This window comes from Nomascus leucogenys, chromosome 18 (genome assembly GCF_006542625.1).
Source record: "Nomascus leucogenys isolate Asia chromosome 18, Asia_NLE_v1, whole genome shotgun sequence".
NCBI lineage: Eukaryota > Metazoa > Chordata > Mammalia > Primates > Hylobatidae > Nomascus > Nomascus leucogenys.
Window position 1 is genome coordinate 91,291,651 of NC_044398.1, and position 17,031 is coordinate 91,308,681.

Below are 17,031 nucleotides of genomic sequence, written 5' to 3' on the forward strand. Positions count from 1 at the left end.
CTTAGTTGTTGCTGTTGCTGTTGTTGTTGTTTTGAGATGGAGTCTCACCCTGTCGCCCAGGCTCGCGTGCAGTGGTGCATTCTCAGCTCACTGCAACCTCTGCCTCCCGGGTAGCTGGGATTACAGGCATATCACCATATCTGGCTAATTTTTGTGGTTTTAGTAGAGACAGGATTTCACCATGTTGGCCAGGCTGGTCTCGAACTCCTAACCTCGGGATTTGCCCTCCTGGGCCTCCCAAAGTGCTGGGATTACAGGCGTAAGCCACCACACCCAGCCCTTACTTACTCAGTTTCGTCTGTGGAGTTGTCACAAAAAGTTATGGAGATGAGCCAGGCATGGTGGCTAACACCTAGCACTTTGGGAGTTGGAGGTGGACTGATTGCTTGAGCCCAGGAGTTGGAGACCACACTGGGCAACATAGGGAGACCCTGTCTCTATGAAAAATAAAATTAGCCACTTGTGGTGATATGTGCCTGTGGTCCCAGCTGTTTGGGAGGTTGAGGCAGGAGGATTGCTTGAGCCCAGGAAGTCAAGGTTGCTATGATGTATGAGCTCTGATCACACCACTGCACTCCAGGCTGGGCAACAGAGCGAGACCTTTTCTCAAAAAAAAAAGCTATGGAGGGATAACGTAGCTTGGTGGTTGCAAGGGGCTGAAGGAGGGAAAGTAGGGAGTGACTGCTTAATGGGTATAGGATTTCCTTTTTCGGACAATAAAGTTTTAGAATTAGATAGTGGTATTGATTGTATAACATGGTGAATATACTAGATGGCACTGAATTGCAAAGTAAAATGGTTTAAAAGTTGAATGTTATTATATTTTACCAGAACAGAAAAAGGTATGATTCTCTAAACATAAGTGAAGTTAATGCCCAGACATATTTGCAAGTAAGGGGCCTTAGTAACTAGTATAGAGAAAGTGGCTGTTCTCTGTGGAAGCCGTCACTTGCTACTAATCACTAGGCAGGTATAGAATGTCCTAGAGTTGAGCAAGCCTCAAAACTCACTTCAGTTTAGTCCTCCTGAATCTCAGTGGAACAGAGCTAGAATAGTTTAAAAGACATAGAGGCGGTGGTGGGTGGGCCATGCCTGTAATCCCAGCACTTTGGGAGGCCGAGGTGGGTGGATCACGAGGTCAGGAGTTCGAGACCAGCTTGGCCAACATAGTGAAACCCCGTCTCTACTAAAAATACAAAAAATTAGCCAAGTGTGTCGGCGGGTGGCTGTAATCCTAGCTACCCAGGAGGCTGAGACAGGAGAATCACTTGAACCCAGGAGGCGGAGGTTGCAGCGCGCTGAGATGATGCCACTGCACACCAGCACGGGTGACAGTGCGAGACTCCGTCTCAAATTTATCAAATAAAAAAGAGGCCAGACTTTTACAATAAAAAATTCATGGGGTTGGCAACCTACGGAATGAGAGAAAACATTTGCCAGTCATGTATCTGAATACGGGGTTCATATCTAGAATATATGAAGAACTCCTCCAAGTCAACAAAAAACCTAAACAACCCAATTCAGAAATGGGCAAAGGACTGCAATAGACATTTTTCCAAAGAAGATGTACAAACAGCGAAAAAGTACATGAAAAGATGCTTAGCACCGCTAACCATTAGGGAAATAAAAATCAAATCCACAGGGCTGGACATGGTGGCTTACGCCTATAATCCCTGCACTTTGGGAGAAGCTGAGGCAGGAGGATCACTTGAGTTTTGAGACCAGGCTGGATCTCCCACTATGTGTGAGATCCCATCTCAATTAAAAACTTTTTTTGGAAAACAAAGTAACATGTTGGCAAGGATGTGGAGAATTTGGAACCCTTGTGCACTGTTGGTAATGTAAGATTGTGCCAAGTGCTGTGAAAAAATATAGCAGTTCCTCAAAAAATTAAACAGATTTCCCACATAATCCAGCAATACTATTTCTGAGTATATACGCAAAAGAGTTGAAAGCAGAGTCTCAGATATCTGTATAAACATGTTCATAGATGCATTATTCACAGTAGCCAGAAGGTGGAAGCAACCCTGGTGTCCATAAAGGATGAATGGATAAAGAAAGCATGTTACATATATGTAATAGAATATTGCACAGCCTTAAAAAGGAAGTTCTGACACAGGCCACAACATGAATGAACCTTGACGACATTATGCTATGTGAAATAAAACAGTCACAAAAAGACAAATACTGTATGATTCTACTTAAATGAGCTACCTGGAATAGTCACATTTGTCAACTGAAAGTAGGATGGTGGTTGCCAGGGTTTGGGGGAATGGGGAGTTTCAGTTTTGCAAGACAACAAGATTTCAGAGTTCTAAATATTGGTTGTACAATATTTTAAATGTATTTAATACTATTGAAATGTATACCTAAAATGGTTATGATGGTAAATTTTGTTACATGTATTTTACCACAGTAAGTAATTAATGGGTTAAATTAAAAATTGGTTATTTTTTACTTTGATATTTTATAAAACTGTTCTGAGATACAGATTGTTTTTTGTTTTTTTGGTTTTTTTTTTTTGAGACGGAGTCTCGCTCTGTAGCCCATGCTGGAGTGCAGTGGCACGATCTCGGCTCACTGCGACCTCCACCTCCCGGGTCCCGGTTCAAGCAATGCTCCTGCCTCAGCCTCCCGAGTAGCTGGGATTACAGGAACGTGCCACCATGCCCAGCTCATTTTTGTATTTTTAGTAGAGACAGGGTTTCACCATGTTGGCCAGGCTGATCTTGAACTTCTGACCTCGTGATCCACCTGCCTTGGCCTCCCAAAGTGCTGGGATTACAGGCATGAGCCACTGCGCCCAGCCGATACAGATTGTGTTTTAGGTGAGTGACTTCTAAACTCTTGTTTCTTTCTTTCTTTTTTTTTTTTTTTTCTTTGAGATGGAGTCTCCTTCTGTGGCTCAGGCTGGAGTGCAGTGGCATCATCTACGTTCACTGCAAACTCCGCCTCCAGGGTTCAAGCAATTCTCTGCCTCAGCCTCCCAAGTAGCTGGGATTACAGGCGCCCGCCACCACGCCTGGCTAATTTTTGTATTTTTAGTAGAGACAGGGTTTCACCATCTTGGCTAGGCTGGCCTTGAACTCCTGACCTTGTGATCCACCTGCCTTGGCCTCCCAAAGTGCTGGGATTACAGGTGTGAGCCACGCACCCGGCCCTTTTTTTTTTTTTTTTTTTTTTGTTGTTGTTGGTTGGTTTGTTTGTTTTTTGGAGATGGAATTACGCTCTTGTTGCCCAGGCTGGAGTACAGTGGCACGATCTAGGCTCACTGCATCCTCTGCCTCCTGGGTTCAAGCGATTCTCCTGCCCAAGCCTCCTGAGTAGCTGGGATTACAGGCACCTGTCACCATGCCAGGCTAATTGTTTTTTTCTTTTGTATTTTTAGTAGAGACAAGGTTTCACCATGTTGGCCAGGCTGGTCTCAAACTCCTGACCTCAGGTGATCCACCCGTCTCGGCCTCCCAAAGTGCTGAGGCGTGAGCCACTGCACCCGGCCTGCATAGCATTATTAATGTAGTAAATGTCACTGATGGTAAATTTCATGTGTATCTCCTCTCACGTCACTTGTTCTTTGCTTCACCTTACTGCCACAGCCAGCATTGGAAGTACTGAGGAGCAATACTGGCATCAGAACTGGAGGCTTCCATAACTATTTTATTTTTACATTAAAAACTTTTTTTTTTTTTTAAAGACAGGGTCTCACTGTGTCACTCAGGCTACAGTGTGGTGGTGTGATCATAGCTCACTGCAGCCTTAAACACCTGGGCTCAAGCAATCCTCATGCCTCAACCTTCCAAGTAGTGGGGCTAAAGGCATGTGGACTACCCAGCTCTATGGACTATTTTGTTAGAAACAAAGAGTTTAGGCTGGGCACAGTGGCTCATGCCTGTAATCTGAGCACTTTGGGAGGCCAAGGTGGGTGGATGATCACCTGAGGTCAGGAGTTTGAGACCAGCCTGGCCAACATGGTGAAACCTCATCTCTACTAAAAATACAAAAAATTAGCCAGGCGTGGTGGCGGGTGCCTGTAATCCCAGCTACTTGGGAGACTGAGGCAGGAGAATGGCTTGAACCCAGGAGGCAGAGGTTGCAGTGAGCCAAGATCGCACCACTGCACTCCAGCCTGGGCAACAAGAGCAAAACTCTGTCTCAAAAAAAAAAAAAAAAAAAAAAAAAAAAAAACAACAACAATGCTATGCAGCCATCATCACTATCTAATTCCAGAGCATTTCATCACACCAAAAGGAAATTATGTATTCATTAAAGAGTTGATAGACTTTTAAAGCTTAGTTCAATAATTTTTAATTAGTGCACAATTCCAATACTTGGAGATTGATAGGTAATGGAAGACAGGTTTATTAAATCCTTCATAGAATTCCATAATAATCGAAATTATATCCATAAAACTGAAATCCAAATATTAAATTGTTTTTGATTTTGAAAAGGTAAAAAAGGCAAATGCTAGTGTATACAGTGTTCTAGTTGGAAATGATTAGAATGTGATATTTGAAAGGTGACACGTTAATACTTTAATTGGCAGTTATACTTCTAGGATATGATTTTCACTGATCATATCTAGGCTAAGATTTTATGTCATACAAATATAAGTGTTTGCAGTCAAATCTTGCAACTCTTTATTGAGCAGACATTCAGGTCATTTTATGTTCCGTAATGCAGTGAAATGTGTCAGAAAACCTCCAGTCTTGTTTTCTTTTAAAGCACAACGTGGAAGTTCTTGGAATACTTTCCGATGATGTAGAAACTGATACTGTAGCCCCAGGTGAAAACCTCAAAATCAGACTGAAAGGAATTGAAGAAGAGGAGATTCTTCCAGGGTTTATACTTTGTGATCCTAATAATCTTTGTCATTCTGGACGCACATTTGATGCCCAGGTAAACAAATTATTGTTGTCGTCATAGTGGGTTTTAATGTCTAAATGAAATTAGAATATCAGTGCCTTTTGTCCTGATTATTGGTGACATGCCAGTTAACCCATCTTAGCATAGAGAAGGGGAATGGAAATATTATAAGCCACTTATATATCATAACCACAATAGGCACCTCATACAAGGTCTTCAAGCTGGTACAAGTGCTTACTGGATAAGGAGTATTCTTTGTAAGTTCCTTTTTATGTTTGATCTCCTGATGATACATTTTAGAGTATCTAATATTTACTTTGACCAGAGCACAGTTACTGTGGAAGTCATGGTTTATGTGCTCATTCACAGCACATAGCTTTCCAGACAAGAAATCACACAGGTTTCCCTGTTATTAACAATCTAACCTCCCTGGGAGAATGACAGAGTAAGTGACTGGTGTGATTAACAGAATTTTTTAAAGTTCCATTCTAAGGTATGACAACTAACCAAGTTAGATTTTGATGCCAGATGTAAGGTTGTTTACTGGACCTTGGATATTGAGAAATGGATAAAGCTGGATAAGTTTACATTTAGGTAGCTTCTGAGCGGTAAAAATTAGCTTAATTCCTTGGGGAATATAAGGAAAGCCTTCCCAGATAAGAAAGTTGGCCTGCTGTCTTTTGTTTTGTTTGGAGATGGGGTCTTGCTCTGTCACCCAGGCTGGAGTGCAGTGGCGCGATCTCGGCTCACTGCAACCTCCACCTCCGGGATTCAAGCGATTGTCCTGCCTCCTGAGTAGCTGGGATTATAGGCGCCCGCCACCACGCCTGGCTGATTGTTTTGTATTTTTAGTAGAGACAGGGTTTCACCATGTTGTCCAGGCTGGTCCTGAACTCCTGGCCTCAAGTGATCCCCCCGGCCCCCCTGCCGCCTCAGCCTCCCAAAGTGCTGAGATTACAGGCGTGAACCACTGCACCCAGCCAGCCTGCTGTGTTTTGAAAGTTGACCAGGGACTTGCCAAGAAGATAAATACAGGATAGGATATTGAAATTCATGCTTTGAGGTCAAGCAGCCTGACCCATCCTATGAACAAAATTAGTAAGACAAACCTATCCCCTCTAACACAAAAATCACTTAAGTTGGTGTCCTACTGAGATGGTAACACTAATTCTTGGGATTTACATGGCGCTTGAGAACACTGAATTCTTATTTACCCTAAGGATAAAGATAAGAATGTGTTTGTTTGTTTGTTTGACAGATAGTGATTATAGAGCACAAATCCATCATCTGCCCAGGCTATAATGCGGTGCTGCATATTCATACCTGTATTGAGGAAGTCGAAATAACAGTGAGTTTAAGATAACTGGTTTATTTCTGTTTTAATACTGTTTTATTTTCATAATTTCTAATCAGCAACAGTGATGCACTTTTATTTCTACACCTATTCTTAAAGATTATTTATTTGGCATTATTCTGATTTTCTCATACTCTTTTCTTGGTTAGGCCTTAATCTGCTTGGTAGACAAAAAATCAGGAGAAAAAAGTAAGACCCGACCCCGTTTTGTGAAACAAGATCAAGTATGCATTGCTCGCTTAAGGACAGCAGGAACCATCTGCCTTGAGACCTTTAAAGACTTCCCTCAGATGGGTCGTTTCACCTTAAGAGATGAGGGTAAGAGCTTTTAAACTGATGTCTAGTAGTATATCCAGGATACCTAGCTTTGGTCATCTTCATCATCTCAGTACAGTACATATTGCAGCAGGTTCACAGAAAACTTCGATTCACATTCTATATTCGTATGAATGTTTTATGGTTGAGTGTATTGGACAGAATTGACCACGTATTTTAATAGTAATGCCAAATCTAGTAATGCTCTACGTGAAGAATCTTAATTTTGATGTTTTGTGAGTAGTGGATTTGGAGGGCTATTTTGTTTACTAAGATATTTCTATGATGTAATCCTTTGTAATATGCCTAGAGATTAAAAGGGATATAGAGATTGATTTTTTTTTTTACACCTAATTTTTCAGAGGTCTAATGTTTGTGACCTTTTGTGTGCATCCATTTCTGTCTACCTCTGGGTGACGCAGAACAACTAATATTCCCATCTTGGGGTCATGAAGCTCTTTGGCATAAAAACAAAATGATTGATATGAAACGTTTCCTTATGAGCTTTTAATATTCCTTTCCTTTTCCTTTCCCTTTCCCTTTCCTTTTTCCTTTCCTTTCCTTTTTTTTGATACGGAGTCTCGCTCTGTCGCCCGGGCTGGAGTGCAGCGGCGCAATCTTGGCTCACTGCAAGCTCCACTTCCCAGGTTCACACCATTCTCCTGCCTCAGCCTCCCGAGTAGCTGGGACTACAGGCGCTGGCACCACGCCCGGCTAATTTTTTGTATTTTTAGTAGAGATGGGGTTTCACCATGTTGGCCAGGATGGTCTTGATCTCCTGACCTCGTGATCCGCCCGCCTTGGCCTCCCAAAGTGCTGGGATTACAGGCGTGAGCCACCACACCCGGCCTGGCTGTTAATATTTCTAACTTAGATAACCATTTTAAGACTACAGAAGACTTTATGTAAAACTTTATAGTTCCATTGAAATACAGGATAGTTATTTCACATGTTCATTCCAATTCCATTTAGCAAAAACTACTTTGTATCTACAAAGTGTCAGGAACTGTGCTAAGCCCTGGTGATGAATACAGTTCCTGAACTTTACATTGGATGAAATTGTATAAAGACAGTGTTTATTTTACTTTAAAGGCCCAGAACTCTTCTGGTTGATAGTAAAACTGGTTATTGAGTTTATCTTATTAATATAACAAAATGATAGTTTTAGTTTACCACTCAGAACCTGATAAAATCAGGAAGACAGAAGAAAAGCAATTAATGTAGCAGGAATTCTTAACCCTAGAATTATTTTTTCCTAAAAGATAACTTGGCTTTAAAAAAAAAAAACAAAAAACCTAACTTGGCTTTTAGGTTTTCCACAAGACCCAGTGGGTTTTGTATCCCTTTCAGTCCTCAGGAGTACTACCAGAAGGACGTGTTCACTGCATTGTAGTCAGTGGTGATTGCTGTGCCTTTTCAGTTACTTAAGGATAGGTTTTGGGATTTTTTTTAGCAGCTTTATTGAGATATAATTTCCATAATATGAAATTGACCTGTTTTAAATATGTAATTCAATGAATTTTAGTATGTTTACAGAATTGTACAACTATCACCATATACTAATATTAGAACATTTAGAACACCTAAAAAGAAACCTTACACCTGTTCATAATCACCCCTTATTCCCACCTTCACCCCTAGGCAACCATTTTTCAATTTGTCTTTTATAGACACTTCGTAAATAGAATTATAAATTATGTGGTCCTTTGTCTAGTTTATTTTACTTAGTATGATTTTGAGGTTCAACCGTGTAACATCATGTTATTTATTCCTTTGTATCGCTGAATAGTACTCCATTGTGTGGATATTCCACAAATACGGATATTCCCCTTTTTTTTTTTTTAATCCAAAGAGGTTTTTTGGCCCGGTGTGGTGGTTCACGCCTGTAATCCCAGCACTTTGGGAGGCCGAGGCAGGCGGATCACCTGAGGCCAAGAGTTCAAGACCAGCCTGGCCAACTGGTGAAACCCTGCCTCTTCTAAAAATACAAAAATTACAATGGGCATGGTGGCAGGCACCCATACTCCCAGCTACTCAGGAGGCTGAGGCAGGAGAATCACTTGAACCCAGGAGGAGGATGTTGCAGTCAGCCGAAGTCATGCCACTGCACTCCAGCCTGGGTGACAGAGTAAGACTCTGTCTTTACGCAGTGGCTCATGCCTATAATCCCAGCACTTTGGGAGGCTGAGGCGGATGGATCACCTGAGGTCAGGAGTTTGAGACCAGCCTGGCCAACATGGTGAAATCCCGTCTCTACTAAAAATACAAAAATTAGCTGGGCGTGGTGGCAGGCACCTGTAATCCCAGCTACTTGGGAGGATGAGGCAGGACAATTGTTTGGGGGGCGCGGGGGGAGATATGTTTTTTGATACAGGGAACCATCTCTTTACCAGCCCCCCCAAATAAGACCCACTTATTAAGACTACCTAAACAGAAGTATCATGGGTTGGCAGTAAAGCTAGTTAATTAGTAACTTACATTGTAAAAAATATTTTTGCGATTTAAAATAATAAGTTTTAATATCTTATATAGACTTGCTGTTAACTACTGAAAGATTTTTTTAAAATTTCATTTCTAGGTAAGACCATTGCAATTGGAAAAGTTCTGAAACTGGTTCCAGAGAAAGACTAATTTTCTTGATGACCCTGCACAATACTGTGAGGAAAATTGACTGCAAAAGCCTACTTCACACCGCCTTCTCTTATTTTCTGCCCATTGATAAACCTTTCCCCATATTTCGCAAAGAGGAAATTCACAGCAAAAGTCCACATTATGTCAGCTTTCTCATATTGAGAGCTCTGCTATGCCACTGTTGAATTTTTCCCAAGATTCCCGTCCCTAGCCCCCCCTTCAAACTCTGCTTCCTTGGACAGATTTGGCAATAGCTTTGTAAGTGATGTGGACATAATTGCCTACAATAATGAAAACCTACAGGAATTTTTTTATTTTTCATTTTCCCCTTAAGTATATTTAGTATTTTTCCCCCAGGCAGATCATTCTGAGTGTGCGAGTGTGTGTGCACATGTTACAAAGGCAACTACCATGTTAATAAAATATTGAATTTGAAATCCTTTTCGGTATTTGAATTGCTTTTGAATAATGTTTTTTATCTGGATGTAACATTGTTGCATTAGCTTTTTAACTTTCCCAAGTAATTGAATACATTTTATTACTTGGACTTTTATAAACTTTCCCTACCCACTATAAATGAGGCATTCACAGTGTTCAAGTTTGTATTAAAGGAAAGGATTAGTTTGACCCCTTCTTTTGATGGTTAATGCATACATGCAGTTAAATCCCTTTATCCAAATGTGACACTGCTTTACTAGGTCTTTTAGTTGTTTTTTTTTTTGCCAATTTATATTGTAACATTTCTTAAACACAGTAAGTTGTTTAAAATAAAAGAACAGCATACTGTCGTTTTTATAAGTAAAGCATAATGAAATTGTACCCCTAGAGAAAATTCCATTAACTCGTTAAATTAGTGGAATTTACAACAAATAAAGCATGTTTGAGACCTGGTAAAAATTCCTCTTTTAGTATTTATAAGAGCTGCATGCCTCTAATATGAAAACCGTATCAGTTGCAAGTGCCACTTCTACAAGTTACCCAGTTTACTCTTTGTATCAGTAACTTTAACGGTTGGATGATCCTTGCTGGTTAAAGCTAAATCTCAACCCAGCAACTAAATGAAAATATTTAGAATCATCAGAATCTGCACAGATTAAAATTATCAGCGATAAGCAGAATGAAGCACAGTATAAGTTTTATCTCAATTATTTGAAATTGACTGAGTTTTCTTGAGTGTAGAGCTGAAATTTGCTAACCATGTTTTTGATGAACCACAGTGCAGCATTGTGGTGGTTTTAGATTGAATGACTTTCTGCTATAATTATCATGACTTTGAAATTTTTCGTGAGAATAAATGAGGAATGGAGGCAATTTGTGGGTTTATCCAAAGCCCCCTTGATGTTGAGTGTTGCCATTTATCAAAGATAGCCTCTTTTAGATTGTGATTTATCTCTAAATAAGATACTTTGTAATTGTATATTTAATGACAAGTCCCTTCCCTGTAATTTTGCTCCTCAGAAAAGAAAAGCCTAGACAAACTGTATTTCCAGTCACGGAACATAAAACTTAATCTAATGGGTGTTTTGTTTTGTTTTGAGACAGAGGCTTACTCTGTCACCTAGGCTGGAGTGCAGTGGCTCAATCTGGGCTCACTGCAGCCTCCACCTCCTGGATTCAGGCAATTTCCTGCCTCAGCCTCTTGAGTAGCTGGCATTACAGGAGCCCACCACCAGGCCCAGTTAATTTTTGTATTTTTGGTAGAGACGAGGTTTCCCCATATTGGTCAGGCTGGTCTCAAACTTCTGACCTCAAGTGATCCGCTCGCCTCAGCCTCTCAAAAGTGCTGGGATTACAGGCGTGAGGCACCGCACTTGGCCTAGTGTTCTCTGGACTGTGAAATCCCCATTCATTTCTTGAATGAGGCTACATCTTATGGACAGAGCAAAGTTATTGTCCTACAGACTCTTAAAACTATAATTATGGCTATTGCATGAAATTTAAATAAATTTTATTATGTCTGCAAATCTCTGGGCTTTTATTTTTCTGGAAAATACAGGAGCTTTTAATCAAAACATAATAGTTCTTTTTGTAATTCCATGTTAATAAAAACAAACACTAGCAATTGCTTGAATTTTAGTGAATATTTAAAAGTTCAAGAGCCACTGAAATCATTTCCAGAGATGAGTTCCCTTTCTAAATAGAACACGTTTTTTAAAAATAAGTTATGTTGGCTACTAAAACATTTACACTGTTAGAATATTATGTGCATGTTGCCAAGACTCTTAAGTAACTTGGATATCAACTGTGAAGGGCCTACCTCTAAAAAGTAACAGGTCATACAAATACAAATGTAACTGTAAAAATTCCACTGGATTCTTGCATATTTGCAATATTAGATTATTCACAAGAAATGTCAATGCTAAAATTAACCAGCAACATAAGTTCTATGGGCTTTGAAAATTGTTCTCATCTTTTTAAAGTTGATGCATTTTCAATCCTGCTTACACGGGCTGTTCATTTGGATAAGGAAATAAAATGTCTAAGGTGAACTTGGCATTATGTGGAGATGTTGGACCTTTATAGAGCAATACAAATTCCTATGCTGTCATTCTGTTTTCTGCAAATGCAAACGTGCTTATATGGTCGACAGTGCAAAAATAGGGTAGTTGGCTGCATATTTAGGGTATTACCTAAGCATTTGTTCTCTAACGTTGCTCTACTAGAATGATTTTTTTCTTGCATCTTTTCACATTAATGATGTTCTTTATATAACTTTCATGCTAGATTATTTAATTAGTTTTTTAAATTAATAAAGTGAATTTAAGAAATATTGAAATAAACATTAAGTAATTGCCATTTTAAACCCTTGTTTCTTACTGTGGGAGGGGGGAAATACAGCACTCATTTCTTGTTTTTAATTTGCAAAAGTAAGTGAAAATCAATGTAAAATCAAACCAAAAGAGTTGGACTGAGTGTGTATTGTCTTGAGATTAAGTGACAATAGTAAAGTGTTATTGAATAATTAAATCCATGTATTTTTTTGTGTGAGTTGAAAATCTTTGAACTATGTGATAACCCAATGTCAAAAGTTCCTAAACTCTAACAGTGCAGGTTGTTCACTGTAACAAGAGGTAACTCATATTTGCTGGTTACATAAACTACAAGTACTGCTCTCACAATATGGGACTTTGAACTGTGATGTAGTTCAACAGTTGCCGGCATCCTCTCAGCTGATACGCTGCGAATATTTTGGGTTAGACTTGCAGCCAGATGCAGTTTTGCAACCCAAGAAAAAAGTTGAACCTATGGTCAAAAACTGCTCCCAAGATGAACTCTGGAAAAAAATCAGCTAAACTCCCTTGGCGATCTTCAGGAACACTAGTAATGACTGTAATTACTCCGTGATCTTTGGTGACTATTACACATAACAGCACTCTAGCACCTTTCCTTACTGGCATGGACTTCCTCACGGACCGCTACTTCATGGATGATAGCTTCATTGCTTTGGGTAGGGATTTAAGGTAGTCAAGGGGAAAATATGCAGTTTTATTACAGCTCTTAACATCAGGCAAATTTCAACTTTAAAACCCTTTGTGAAAAATCTGGTTATAGCACTATAGCTCTGATTTTAGGATGGTTAAATGTTATATTCATTGTTGGCCTACCTTATCAGAACAAACTGTGCCGTTAATCCTCTCACAGACATAGGTAAGGTAGAGAGCAACCAGTGGATTTAGGAGACAATTATCTGTCTCCAAATAATAGGCTTTTATTTCTTCCAGCTAACTTTTTCAGTGATTCTAGCAGATGCCATCTAATACATCCTTGATCTTGTTTCTTTAGAGATCTTGCCATGGCAGCAACTTCTTAAGTAAGTGTAATCGCGTATGCACAAAAGACTTAACTAGGTTTACATTTAGCAGTCGGTTAGATTAGATTTCATAGTAAATGGAATAGGAAGTGTTTTTATTTTCCAGTAGTAATTCCGTGGATTCCATTTGACCTAGTTTACTGTCAATTCAGTTCAGGTAGATTTGGTTCAACTTTTGGTGGGTTTTGGCTCTAGGATATTCTTGACTTTAATATCCTAGAATTTACTGAGTCTTCCCTTCAATAAATACACTTCTCACATACCTCTAATCCTATGCTTCCTTGAAACAATAATGCTAGCTGAGTTGTTTACTAAGGATTATTATAAGGGCCTGAAGGTGTGGGAGTGGAGATTAAAACCTTTATGTTCTCCAATATAAGGGAAAAGCAGATTGGTACTACGTCTGATTAGGCAGAAAACACCAGGATTCCTTAAGTGATCCTTGAAATGATTATTGTTTTCTGCCTTGTCACATTTGCCACTGTGCCCTTTAAAACAATGTGGAAACCTCAGGTTTGTGGACGGCACAGGTGGAATGACATCTTGTGCTTCCTGAGGCTCCCCTCTACCAGGCACATTAGCTTAGTGCTTCAGAAGTCAGCCCAAGTCCTTGCTACCTCCTTTTCCTGCTGCCCAGGGAAGTGTGTGTGTGCTGGAGCTGGAGCTGGAGCGCTTGCACTCTTCAGGTGACTATTCTCACCTCCATTTCCTCCACATGCATTAGGTGAAACTGAGGTCTGAGCCTCCTGCAAGGTCTACATTTTAAGGACTCACACATCGGGCTCTCAGAAATGTACACAGCTATTAGTTCTGTTTGTTCTAAAGGAAATGTGGGTATCTCTCAGGCCAGGACTTAGTGACTAGTTTTCGCTAGACAGCAGGTTAATACCTAGATCTCATTTTTTAAAAAAAACAGAGGATTAAAGGGAACTGATCAGGTTTGCTGAGTTTTTTAGCCTAATTCCAAAGCATGGAAGAGTGCTCTAGGTAAGGAAGAAATCTTTTTCTTAACGATTTGTAGCTACCTACTGTGCCTGACTTGGTGCCTGTGTGAGGATTAAGCCCTTAGTCTGCTCTTGCAATTACTCAAATGACAAGTTAAATTTGCTTTTGTAATAACAATAAAAGTTGTCATCTTCCCTTTTGAAGGATTTGTCATTTGTAATTACCTGTGTTGTAACAAGCAAAAGTCATGCCCTTTTTTGTACAATCCTTTTATTTTTGTATCAGGTATTGGAACCATCTACCAACAGGTTTGTTGGATGGATCTAATAAGCTCTGTCACATAAGGGATTCACAAACATCATCTGCTTGCATATGGTATGCAAGTCTTTTGTATAATGTATACGACAACCTTAGGAAACAAAACTAATAACCCTATAGGAAGTTAGGGACGCTGAGTAATAAATAACTAGATCACAGTATGTGGTTTTATGTGAACAGTAGAGTTGGGGGAAACGTCAACTATTGTCAGAACTATGAACCTCTACATTCAGGATTTTTAATAAAGATCAAGAGACCAAATAGTGATTGCCCTTTTTATTCAATGTGCAAGGGCAAGAAGAAATTAATGATAAAGGTAACATACACAGTGGCTACTTGAATGACAGCAATTCATTCCTGTGTACTCACTACGTTCCTGTTTGAACTGTCTTTAGGTGATTCACTTTGAGGTTTTGGCAGTCAGCCTCTAGGTATTTGGCATTAAACCAATCATAGCTTAAAACTTGGGACCAAGCTTGCTATTAAAGTAGGGGTTCAGGCCAGGCACGGTGACTCATGCCTGTAATCACTTTGGGAGGCCGAGGCGGGCGGATCACTTGAGGTCAGGAGTTCCAGACCAGCCTGGCCAACACGGTGAAACCCGGTCTCTACTAAAAAATACAAAAATTAGCTGGGCGTGGAGGTGTGTGCCTGTAATCCCAGCACTTTTTGGAAGGCCGAGGAGGGTGTATCACGAGGTCAGGAGATCGAGACCATCCTGGCTAACATGGTGAAACCCCGTCTCTACTAAAAATACAAAAAATTAGCCGGGCGTGGCCTGTAGTCCCAGCTACTCGGGAGGCTAAGGCAGGAGAATGGCGTGAACCTGGGAGGTGGAGCTTGCAGTGAGCGGAGATCGCGCCACAGCACTCCAGCCTGGGCGACAGAGCGAGACTCCCTCTCAAAAAACAAAAGAGATCGAGACCATCCTGGCCAACATGGTAAAACCCCATCTCTACTAAAAATAGAAAAATCAGCCGAGTGTGGTGGCACGCGCCTGTAATCCCAGCTACTTGGGAGGCTGAGGCAGGAGAATCACTTGAACCCGGGAGGCAGAGGTTGCAGTGAGCCGAGATCACACCACTGCACTCCAGCCTGTTAATAGTCTTTAAAAAAAAAAAAAAAAAGGTGAAATTTGCTAGATGCAGTGGCACACGCCTGTAGGCCCAGCTACTGAGTTGGCAAGATCACCTGAGCCTAGGAGTTTGAGGCTGCAGTGGGTTATGGTTACGCCTGTGAATTGCACTGTAGCCTGGGCAACATAGTGAGATGCTGTCTCTTTTTTTTTTTTTTTAAGTGAAATTCTTGTTATTGTCAATCTTTCCTAAATTGTTTCTGAAGGCTTTGTGCACCCACATTACTTGCAAGAAATATTTTCGTGTGTTTTCTGCTAGGAATAAGAGACTGCCTACAACAAGTAAAATTCCTTTAGCTGATGAGTGTACTTTTCGAACTATTTGGAATATGATCTGTCTGTTAAAAATTAGGCCAGGCCAGGCACAGTGCCTCACACCTGTAATCCTGGCACTTTGGGAGGCCGAGGTGGGTGGACCACCTGAGGTCAGGAGTTCAAGACCAGCCTGGCCAACATGACGAAACCCCGTCTCTACTAAAAATACTAAAATTAGCTAGGCACGGTAGCGCAAGCCTGTAATCCCAGCTACTTGGGAGGCTGAGGCAAGAGAATCGTTTGAAGCCGGGAGGTGGAGGTTGCAGTGAGCCGAGATGGCACCACTGCACTCCAGCCTGCGCAATGGGAGTGAGACTCCATCTCAAAAAAAGGCCAAAAATTTCCTCTATCTGCAATGAGTCACATTTAATGTTAGCTGCACATTTTCTTAACATCCCATTGCCCACATTTGATCCCTTAACATTTGCCTTCAATGGAAATGATGATCATCCAACAGTAATATTAGTTTATACGTTTAAAGCATTTTCACTAAAAGTTCTGTTCTCTGGTTTGAGCTTAGTCAAGAGTCAAGCTACTGGTAATAACTGGTAAAAATAATTCAGAGGGCATAATGGAAAAAAAAAACCACATTTAACTTGTTTTGTATCTTGTATATTTAGGTTGAAATTTTTAATGAGGATTTCATCCCACTTAACTGGGCACAGTACTCCCAAAGGACTTTGTATTTGCTTATCAACTACACAAGTTCCACATTTCCAAATACAAGAAAATAATCTGAACGTTTCCACATGGAGATAAATAGGCGATGGATATCCCAATTACCTTGATTTGATTGGTACACATTATATGAATGTGTCAAATTACCACATGTACCCTGAAAATCTGTACCTCTGTTATGAATCAATTTTTTAAAACTACAGAAGTTACTTAAAAGCAGTCAACATCACTATCTTTGTTAATTCCCTGGCAAATACATCAGGTTTTAGGATAAAAAATAAATCTTCAAGATTTAGATTCTTAGGAGTAATTATGATTTGTAAAGAAGTTCCAGAAAACAGATGTTGTACGACAAAGGAGAGGATTTTTTATTAAGGTAAAATTTGCATACAGTAAGAAGCACAGATCTTAAGTTTACAACGAGTTTGTCAAGTGTATACAACTGTGTAAACACCCCATCAACATGCAGAACACATCACCCCAGAAAACTCTCCTGCTACTTTCCAACCAATCCCCTCTTGCCAAGGCATTCACTGTTTTGCCATCTATTATAATAGTTTTGTCTGTTTTTGAACTCTGCATAAATGGAATCACATAGCTTGAACTCAACTTTGTCATCTTTGGCACATTACATTTCACAGATTATGCTGTGTGTATCAGCAGCTC

At 40.2% G+C, this 17,031-nt stretch overlaps 1 protein-coding gene across 6 annotated transcripts in view; it reads left to right on the forward strand.

The window, feature by feature from the left end:
* GSPT1 (G1 to S phase transition 1) overlaps positions 1-14,122 on the forward strand; it is a 49,636-nt gene extending 35,514 nt beyond the window's left edge. For 4 of the 6 annotated variants that reach the window (XM_030797746.1, XM_030797747.1, XM_030797748.1 and 1 more), the window contains 4 exons: positions 4,723-4,896; positions 6,122-6,211; positions 6,367-6,535; positions 9,111-14,122. In XM_030797746.1, the coding sequence (XP_030653606.1) occupies positions 4,723-4,896; positions 6,122-6,211; positions 6,367-6,535; positions 9,111-9,163 (486 nt within the window). In that variant the 3' untranslated portion in view covers positions 9,164-14,122. The remainder of the gene's footprint in view (positions 1-4,722; positions 4,897-6,121; positions 6,212-6,366; positions 6,536-9,110) is intronic. The other 2 variants (XM_003269296.4, XM_012497326.2) reach the window with 1 other exon arrangement.
* The last annotated feature ends 2,909 nt before the right edge of the window (positions 14,123-17,031 follow it).